Here is a 10,796-nt window from a genome sequence, read left to right on the forward strand (position 1 = left end):
GCATTGGCTGTCACAGGCAAGGCGGCATATCAGTGAATGGCCCTAGTCCACTACAGTTGACTCCTGCACTGCTGCTTCTGAGTGGCTGCTTGTGGGACACATTTATGTGACACTATCATGGACAGTCAGGTGGCCAAAAGCATAGACTCTGGGCATGTCTTTGTCGGGCGACTAACAATGCTCACCTATGTGCTTGCAGGGAAAAACAGTCCACAATGCGAGGGAAAGGGTGAAGACTGGTGGTGGCATCCTGAACCTCACGTTCTTGACTTCTCTAGAGGAGGCAGTGGAACTTGCAGGGCAGCAAGAAGGCTGCTCCATCAGAGGTGATGAGATGGGAGTGGAGACACGAGAGACAGAGTGACCTAATGGATGGTCACAAGAGAACCTCTGCTGAGCACGAGGCATAGGGCTCATGTGCCACATGGAGCTCCACACTAGGAGTGGATTGAAGGACATGATGGAATGTGTATTATCTTCTAATTAATCTTCTCCTTCATGCAGGTCAAAGAGCAGACAGCTCAAGAGACCAGGAAACAGCTTCCCACTGCTGAGGAGGAGGACGCAGCCATCACATCGTTCCCCCACACCTTCCACTAGCACAGATACTCCCACATCGCTGGCATCCGTTCATGTGTAGATCTGGTGTCACAATCTGGTGGGCACATCACACACATACCCAAGCAGCTGATGGAGCCGAGGCCCCGGATACTCAGGGGACTGTGGGAGGGTCCTGCAATGATGAGCCTCAGGCTGGTGACATGCCTCTGGAGTTGTCACCAAGGCGGCAGATACTGGAGCTACAATGTGAGGTGCAGGAACATTTGCTGGAGCTTCCAGAGGCTATGCACGCCCTGGCACAGACAATGGAGGAGTCCATCCAGGCCATGAGTGCCACTGTGTCTCTGGCATGTGTGCCTGGCTTACTCCATCAAGAGATTGGCCACCTTCATGGACAGCCATTTCCAACCAACCACACAGTGGACGTTGGTGATGCGTACAAACCTGCATGCCATTGGCAACTCCATGAGCTTTGTCCAGTAATGTCTTGTTGAGGTGAGATGGAGTGGGGGCAAGGCATCTGGACTGAGGTGCTCGCACTCCTCAGGTGAGTATGGAGGTACAGATGTGTCTTGCAAGGGAGGAGAAGTGTCTGCCTGTTGCATCTGGGGGTTGTCAGCCCCTCCGTCAATTACACCAGTGTCGCACTCAGCCGCAATAGCAGGGAAGGCTCCTGTACTTGTGCAGGAGGTCCTCAGTGTGCCAGAGCCCTCCAGACCTCAGGCAGGCACAGGATGACAGCCAAAGTCATTCTAAGCCACAAGTCAGCAGCCTGCCTCCACCTCATGTGACAGCTTAGGGGTGCACCATGCAGGACCACATGGAAGAGATTTAAGAAGAGCACCTACCTGCACTCGGGGTTCAAGGGTTACTAGTTTTGGAGTCATGGAGCCTTGCAATCTTTTGTACTACCATTAAATGACTGATGTGGCAAGGCTTGAGGTCTCCTTGCATTTCTTGTTGGCTGCTGGGACTTCAGGAGCACCCTGGCTCCATCAAAGAGTTTGATGGGTGGGAGCGTACCGCGTGAGATCGAGGCATTCCACATGCTGCAGTGTAATGTCGAATTGCGGGCAGGTAAATGGCAACGGCAATGAAGGAGGCAGCAACAGGGCTGCAGAGTGCTGAGGCTTTACTGGATTGTATGTATCTGTTAGTAAGGATCATGTGAACCATGTCTGTATTCGTGCATCCCGAGCATCCCATGTGTGTCTCTCATGGCACCTTGCCCGTGGTCCCTGGGCCTCATCAGCATCCAGCGCCTGGTCATCATCTTCATCATCAGAGGAGGTATCATGATCAATGATATCCTCATTGGTCAATTGCTTTCCCCTCTGTAGTGCCAGGTTGTGGAGGGCACAGAAAACCACCACGATGTACGAGACCCTTGCTGGGCCATACTGAACGGGTCCGCCAGATCTGTCTAGGCATCTGAACCAGATCTTCAGAAGGCCTGCTTGATGGTCGCTTGAGTTGTGCTGTGGCAGGTTTTGTATCCCTCCTCTGCAGCAGTGTGAGGGTTTCTCACAGGTGTCAGTGGCCACATCTTCATTGGGTAGCCCTTGTCACCCAGTATCTATCCTTGAAGGCATTCAGGGGGGCCTGGGATTGCCTTAGAATGTAGGCAATGTGGCTGCTTCCCGGCAATCATACACACACCTGCAATAAGCGCTTGTGGTGGTCACAGACCAGCTGTACATTGAGCAGCCTTCCTGATGATGAAGGCTGCAGGCTGTCTTGGGAGTTTTGATGGCCACATGTGTGCAGTCAATGACACCCTGCACCTGGGGGAATTTAGCGATGGCCCCGAATCCTATGGCGCTCTCAGCCTCACTGTCTGGATTGGTGCAAAAGTGCACATACTGGATGGCCATCCTGAATATGGCATTGGTGACCATCTTGATACAGCCACAGATTGGGAACTCCCGCATATATCTCCAGTAAATCCCTGGAATGATCCTGAGCCACAGAAATTCAGCACCACGGTGACCTTTAACGCCACTGGCATTGGGTGGCCACCACATCCCATGGGCCTCAGCTTGTTCTCCATCATGGCACACAGCTCTGTGACAGCCTCCCTGGAGAGGCAGAATCTTCGGTGACACTGCTGCTCCAACATCTGAAGATAGCTGAGCCTTGGTCTCTCTGCTGGGTAACCTCTTTTCTGCACAGGAGGCTGGCAAGACCCTCTGTGCTGTTCTCCTCCACACTCCTGGTGCCCCTCTGGTTGCTGCTGCAGCTCTCTCCTTCTCCTCCTGCTCCTCCTCACTGAAGGAACCGCAACTTGAGTGAATGACGCCCAGGGCATGTAGATTCACTCAGTCTCCAGGGATTTTTTTCCACCCCTGCTTTTCCTATGCAAGCTCTAGCTTCAATATGCCACTCTGGCAGTACTCCCCCGCAGCTCTGGCACCTTTTCCCCTTCTCCCTACTGACTATGCCTGCACTGTTCCACCCTCCCTGCCAAGGCACTTCATGACTCATGATGGCTGCTTTTTGGAGCCAGAACTGACCTCCCACTAGCTCACTGCCTCCTTATACTTGGCAAGGCTCTGAAGACCCGTGGCTTACGTATACATATGGTAAAATCCGAAAACCCTCATAAAATTGAAATTAATTGCCTTTTAAATAGGTTTAGTTACCTGCCCGCTACGTGCAAGCGCGTTTTCCTCCTGCCACATCGGCTGCCCTTCGCAATATCTGCTTCCAATGTGAAGACATCAGGCTTCTGTCCCGACGCCTTCTGACCCAATATTCCAAACCCTCCTGACTCCTGGCCTGCCTCCAATGGGCTGGGAAAATTCCGCCCACCACCCTTTAAAGGGCTCACAAGAGGCCATGGTGAAAAAATGAAAGTGATGGTTGAGGGAGGACATTTTGTCTGCTTGTTGAACATAAGTCCACAAACCCCCGCAACGCCTCCCCCACCCCACCACCACCTGGCCAAATTGGCCTGACTCTCCACTTTCAAGTCTTCAAATGACTTTTGCCAGGTTAGTTCGGCTGTGTGGATGGGCCATTATATTTCTGTGCTGACAGCTGGTTATTTCCCTGCAAATAAGGCCAACCATAAAAAATGTGCAGGACTCTTGCAGTTCAGTCCACCACATGCCCAATGTACATGCACCTCAAAATTCCACCCACCCACACCCCCATCACCACCACCAGTCACAGCTCAGGAGAATGTATTTTTAAAAAAATATTCTCCAGTGGGTTCTACGTGCATGGAATACCCTACCAGAAATAGTCGGGGGAAAGAATCCATAATAGCTTTTAAAAAGGAAATGGACAATTATTTGAAAAAGAAAAATGTAAAAGGGTAGGGGGGATGATACTAAGTGGATAAATCTTTCCCAGAGTGGCATAGATATGGTAGGCTGAATGACCTCCTCCTGTACTGAAATATTATATGATGACACTTATGAAATACAGACATGTGCAATGAGCTTCTGGAATATGTACTATTATGGTTTTCACATTCTAAATTAAAAAGTAATATTAACAACATGCAGAAGACCAGGAAATACAGGTGATCATTTCCTAACAGAGGTTAAGTTGAGAATTGGAACGATCCTCATACACTCTTGTTCACCCCATTTCATGTGCAATTATTTAAACCATTTGTTTTGACATTTAAAACATTTTTCTTTGACGGCACGAAGTAAAATAATGGTATTGCAACTAGAACACAGCACTTTTTTTTCTCGATCCGCCATAATTTCTGATAGAACACATGTTGACTGTATTATCCCCTTAAATAGAAACGACATTAAACATCCTGCAGGGCACACCCCACCCTATCACGTCTTGTTTAAGTCCGAGAAAGAGCCTGAATGACAGCATATGTAGTCTGATACTTCAAGAGGTTTTAGTTCTTAAGAAAACAGGCGATGCTAATTTTTCCAATCATTATGAAAATACATTTTGTGGTATAGTTGCTGTACCATGTGTACAATGTACTTAAATGGCATGTGAACATGTCAGTTTCTGGCAATATTGTTTCCCAGAGATTGCTGGCAGTGACTTTCTGAATTAGTTAGTTATATTGTGAAACACATTTTGCTAACAAAGAGGCTCATCCCATTATTGCGCTGTTAATCAGAGTGCTTGTAACCGGGAGCAACTGTCACATTGTCCAACCACCTGTTTGGAACTTTTTGAAGCTCAAGGCAACGAAGTGCCCTCCAACTGAAACACACACCCCCCTTCGACAGCTGGAGGCTGGAAACCCCCATGCAGCAGTTAGTTGTAACTAAAGATAGCAGGATTTTTAACAGTCACACGGAGCTCAGTCCACACGCAGCGCAAAAGCTATTTTTTCTGTAAGGCACTTGACAGCTATGGGGAATTGGTTTCCTCGCATCCTATTTCTTTCACCGGCCTCCGCTTTTTAGACGAGAAAAACACCCTAAACTTCCATACCTCTATATTTATAACTGCTTCAGTCACGAAAGGTCTTAAAGATCTATTTATAATGCCTTGGAGTGACTTAAGACCAGAGAGTGATTGCCATAAAAAGAATTGAGTTGTTAATCTACCCTTAATTGATGTCTTCAAGTTCACTAGGTTTTTTTAAAATATGAGCTGGACCACATTCAGCACTTAGCATGCACTTCTCATTCACAGCAAATTATTTTATTTATCCAATTCTCGTGCCCTTGTCAGGGATGATATACTTCACTCTTATTTTTTGTAGTATAATCGACGTCTGCAGTCGGTCTGTAAGTGGAATGGAACACGATTTCGCCCTCCCAACTACTCAAGAGGATGAAATGGTTGAAAGAGTCCGGGTAAATTGCCCGCGGAGGCTGCGACTTGAAGCGCAGTCACTGACTAGTGTGAGCCGAGAAAGGAGGAGCCCAGCAGAGCACAGCCCAGCACAAGCCTGAGCGCTCGCCCAGCACAGCCCAGCACAAAACAGGCCAGCACAGCCCAGCACAACACAGGCCAGCACGGCACAACACAGCCCAGCAGAGCACAGCCCGGCTCCAGCCGGACCGCTCGCTCAGCACAACACAGCACAGCAGAGCAGAGTCCAGCACAGCCCGGCTCCAGCCTGAGTGCTCGCTCAGCACAGCCCAGCACAACACAGGCCAGCACAGCACGGCTCCAGCCTGACCGCTCGCTGAGCACAGCCCGGCCCCAGCCTGAGTGCTCGCTCAGCACAGCCCAGCACAGCACAGCACAACACAGCCCGGCTCCAGCCGAAGCGGCACATCGAAATCAGGGAGCGCTTTGGAAAACCATTCACCTCGGCGCTACCCCCACCACCCCCACCAAATAAGAGCAACATCTGACGGCCTCAGCTCTGTAACATGTGCCTCACTCAAACAGAAGGGCACATACAGCACAGGCTGAAGAATCCGCTCATAATAACAATCATGAGGATAGATGGCACAAAATAATGGGAAGGCATTTTTCATTCGCGGAGGAAACCCTGTTTTTAGATTGGAAGCGATTTAGATTTTCACAGCTAGGTTTCTAGAAGCAGTGAAACAAATATCTAGCGCACAGAGCAAGAGAGAAAGGCGGAGGAGAGGAAGCTTCCTACCTGCATGTGTTTTCTGAGCACTGTTTCCCATCACTTCCTTTCATTTAAAGCAAGGCAGAGCTGTTGGCGTTTGTTTCGGGTGTATTTCACCAGTGTAGTAATATCTGCTCCTGGCTTCAGAAGGTCCATCCACTCGCGGGAGCAAGTTGTTTTTAAAAAAGCGAGAAGGTTTGAGGCTCCAGAGTGCTCTCCAAAGCACTGCCCACCTTCGACACAAAGAAAACCGGGGCTCGTGTGCGCTGCTCGCCGAATGGGTGATCTGAACCCTTCTTATCTCGGGAATCGCGCAGATAGTGCAAATGGCCAAGCTCCGACATACACACACACACAGCTAGTCGACGCCGATCCGACCCGATTTATGGAAAGTCAACTACTTCCGACTGCGATCTGTAATGATCCTGGCAACGGCGCTGCCCATCTCCCGTCACTGCTTCCCACCGTGCGAAATCGAACAGTCCCGTGCAAATCAACATGCCATAAACCCCAACTCACTCAACCAGACCAGACCGCCTCGGGAATCCTGACACTGGACAATACTGCTGATAATCTTCACCAACATTTCCATTATTTCCTGTCAGCCTGACTCCCGCCGCCCCCCAACTAACACACACACACACACACAACCACTTAGCAATCAGAAAACTGATTCTTAATCTGCGACTGACATTGTGTAAGGATACATCATGCCTTCGGAATGCTTTATAGAACCTAATGTACAGAATAGCCCTCTGGTACTCGCAGGATGGATTATAGAACCTTTTTATGTTATGTACTATAATTTCATATGGAACTTTAAAAAAAATTGAATTCGTACTGGGTTTTCCCCTTTCAACGTGCAAACACTACATTCTTCACTGGGATTACACATTGATTTTACATTTTTAAAAAATAAAGAGCACAGAGTTGGGAAATTCTAGCTTGCTTGAAAGACAATAAAATTAATATCGACTACTCAATGATAACTGTGATTTTACACCAAAATACCATTGTAGCATCTATAATGGCAGTGAGTTATGGGTTATAACTGAATAAGACCATTCTTAAGCACCATAAGTTGGTCAACCAGTTAATGAACATCAGAACCTCAAGACGGCATTGCAGTCTCATTGACATACTTCCAGCATTTTATTATTTTATATATTGTTAAATATATTTTTCACATCTTATGATTGTTTAGTTCATGCTGAGCAGAATTAGCATTTATATGACATAGATGAAAAAAGCAATAACACCAACAGTGGCATGGGGCAAAGGTAGTGTTAGGTGGCTTATAGTATGAATGAACTCATCTTAATAAATCTTGTATATTGTACAAATAGTAAACTATCCTAATTTCCGCATGCTTAGAACTACGGCATATTTTTCACCAGCTGCTTGCTGTGCAGACTACCTGAATTTCTTTGAATTCCTGTGAAATTCATTACTGAACGATATACATTTTACATAGGAGGAATTGGATTTCATAATTCTCCCCAACTTGTCTGAAATCCAGCTGTTTCCAACAGCCGATGAATTTGTGTGAAACCTACAGCCCTGCATATAACTCACAAATTAACTGTCTACGTCAATTAAATGCCTCCACTGAATGGCAGCAATGTGAGTATTCTAGTTCAAAAACACAAGATCCAAAAGAGAGCGGGAAAGGAAGCCAACCGGCAAAAATCACAGAAAATCCAAATAAACTCCAGCACTGTGAGTATAACCTGCACCAGATTTGTTTGTTACCAGACTAAAACAACGTTTTTATTATGCAAAATATGTTACAATAGCTTACTGAGATTGGTTGGAAAAGAGATGCAAAACATATAATACGGGTAGTGATGGTTGTAACTTCATTTCTTTTTTAGCTCAGTTGGGGTAGCACTCTTGCTCTAAGGCAGGAAATTCACGGTTTAAGCTTCATTCCGGAGTGGGCGTAGATCTTAACTTTGAGCGATAGTGTCAAACAGGAGATAGCGAGTCGGCAGCCCAATAAACAATGCACATAAAAATAGGAGAAATATAAAATAAAATGCTGATTCGGTGTCCCCTATTTTGCAAAGTCAAGGTCTCCCCTCGACAGACTTTAGAAATTAATTAAATTTTTATTGAAAAGTAACAGAACTCGATGATCACTGCATTGACAGAGATGATGCCCTTTTGATGAGATGTTAAGCCAAGATCCTATTTCCATATTTAGATGGATGTTACGTTTTGAAGAACAGAGAGGTATCTGGCCAACATGCTTCCTCCAGTCAACATCAGGAGAAACATATTTTACTGAAGCAAAATACTGCAACTGCTGGAAATCCGAAATAAAAACAGAAAGCGCTGGAAATACTCAGCAGGCTAGGCAGTATCTGTGGAGAGAGAAACAGAGATAACAGAGTTAACGTTTCAGGTCAGTGACCTTAAATGTCATTATTTCCAGCATTTTCTGTTTTATAACATATTGCACTGGTCGTTCACCTCGTTCAGCTCTTCATGTGTTTTGGCTGTCTGTAAAATGGCTGCTGTATTAGCCTACCCTGTAGTTCATTTGTAAGGGTAGCATTCAGAGATATAACAAGGGGCTGATTAAGATTACAAAAATAGATAATAAAAAAACTTAATCGTTAGATAATAAATTCATCCATCTGAGCCAACTGATTTTATGTTTTCCATGCCTGCACTGTGACACTAGAACAGTAGTGGTACAGTTACAGTAACTGAAACATCAGGGGTAGCTTGATCGCCATAATATTAACCCTAGATTACTCAAATACTGACTTCAAATAAATTTTGATGAAAAATATCATTTTAAAGCATGGACGTTGCTAGGCTTATTCTCCCTATCGCTCACCTCTTATTTTCTTGATTCTATTTTCATTTTAACTGTCCATTTTTTCCTATCCAATTTATCAATCAGATTTTTTTTCTAACTTTAAAACCTCTCCCAACTGCAGAGTTTGGTAATGGGAGCAAGAAAATACTTGGTTTTCATCATCTGAAAGCCAGTTTTAAGGATTGACGTTTCAGCCAATCAAAAACTGAAAGAGGAGAATAATGGCAACACAGATTTGAGCAGATCACGCGGTTTTGCTATTATGGGGTAGACGTGGAGGCTGCCAGCCCTGTTCTTGCCAACCATGTGGCCATCCCAATCTTCCACAGTGTCCAATGCTGGGTGGCTGGAGCATGCCTGAGTCAGGTGGTAGGCCCTTTCACTTGCAAAGTCGGGTCCTATGATATACATAGAATCCAGATTGGCATTTTAGGACAGTACTGGGTGGAGTGGCATCGTACATACTCTTCACACTATTGAGTGATGGCCCAGCTAAGGAAGAGCCCAGCGGGTAAGTTTTAGTTTTTTTTGTGGACGTTGAAGGAGCAGCACAACATGTGTCACTGCCACATTGGTTTCCCTCCCCTGTCCCTGCTGAGAACAGATCTCCTCTGTAAACCTACCTAAGCAGTTGTTCTGTTTACACTCCGTGTCTGAATGCCTTACAACCTTTTATTTTCTTACATACAATAATCACAAGAAATTAATTATGCTTTTTGGTGGGAGGAGCTTTGAAATTAACTATCTGACATAGTCAGATACACTTCCCAGTGTCCATTCTGAATGAAGTAGAATTTTATGCTCTGACACAAGAGAAAGAAGATGACCCATTTGAACCAAAACCTATCAAATACCATCACCTAAGTTGAAAAACATCTCAGGCTGGATTTCCTTCCTTTTGCCGGTGGATGGTCAGGATGGGACTTGCACTCACAACTCCTAACACAGCATGACCCTGATCCGCTTTCCTGAGATGGGGCTGTTTATCTTTGCAATGCAGGCTTCTGGTGAGATCTTTGCATCAAGAGGAAGCCTGCCACTGTCAAAGAGGGAAATAAAGGTGGGGCTGCAGCAGGACATCTGCTGGAACACCAGAGGAGTGAAGGCTACTTAAAGAGGCAGAAGACCACCAAAGAGCGGCACACTGATTGACCTCCCTCCAAGAGGGGTGCATTGCCCAATAAAGGCATGTCCTATCTTTAAACATGGACGGTATTCAACATAGAATCTTCTGGAGCTGAATTTTATTTTTAAATGAGCCACAATGGACATTAACATGCTGCATAAGGTAACTGTCGAGGGTCAGGTAACATCTGCAATTTCAGCCCAGACTCGAAAGTAGCTCAAGCCTCCGGAAAGTTTCTAATTGAATGACCATGGGTGGAGAGCCTCCCTTGAATGGACATACCAAGACAAAACCGTTTGTGGAATTCTCACCTCCTATTGTATTTGTGGTCTGACCCAAAACTCAATGGCTGCGTTTGCTGACAATGCAACCAATAGGTGGCGCTGCACTGGCACATGCACAAATGCAGCCTGTTCAACTAAAACCTAACAGTCAGCGGCGTTCAGGCAGCTGCCTGGACTAAAGATGGCGTTGCTCAAATAATCACACAAAGGCAACATAAACACATGGTAGCACACAATGGCCGCAGAGATCAGACGACGGGGGAATGGCTGGAGAGATCGAGCAGGGGGTGGAGGGGGGTGGGGGGTGGTGAAATCGGGCGGGGGGGGTGGAATTGCTGGAGAGACCGGGTGGGGAGGAATGGCCGGAGAGATCGGGCGGGGGGGAATGGCCGGAGAGATCGGGTGGGGGGAATGGCCAGAGAGATCGGGAGGGAGGGATTGGCCGGAGAGATCGGGTGGGAGGGACTGGCT

The 10,796-nt window shown here is 46.6% G+C and overlaps 1 protein-coding gene across 3 annotated transcripts in view; it reads right to left on the reverse strand.

The window, feature by feature from the left end:
- Positions 1-6,696, reverse strand: part of neurl1b (neuralized E3 ubiquitin protein ligase 1B) — a 95,917-nt gene extending 89,221 nt beyond the window's left edge. For all 3 annotated transcript variants that reach the window (XM_068043414.1, XM_068043413.1, XM_068043412.1), the window contains exon 1: positions 6,113-6,696. In XM_068043414.1, the coding sequence (XP_067899515.1) occupies positions 6,113-6,143 (31 nt within the window). In that variant the 5' untranslated portion in view covers positions 6,144-6,696. The remainder of the gene's footprint in view (positions 1-6,112) is intronic.
- Between the last annotated feature and the right edge of the window lie 4,100 nt (positions 6,697-10,796).

The sequence above is a fragment of the Heterodontus francisci genome, chromosome 12 (assembly GCF_036365525.1).
Source record: "Heterodontus francisci isolate sHetFra1 chromosome 12, sHetFra1.hap1, whole genome shotgun sequence".
In the NCBI taxonomy this organism is placed as follows: domain Eukaryota; kingdom Metazoa; phylum Chordata; class Chondrichthyes; order Heterodontiformes; family Heterodontidae; genus Heterodontus; species Heterodontus francisci.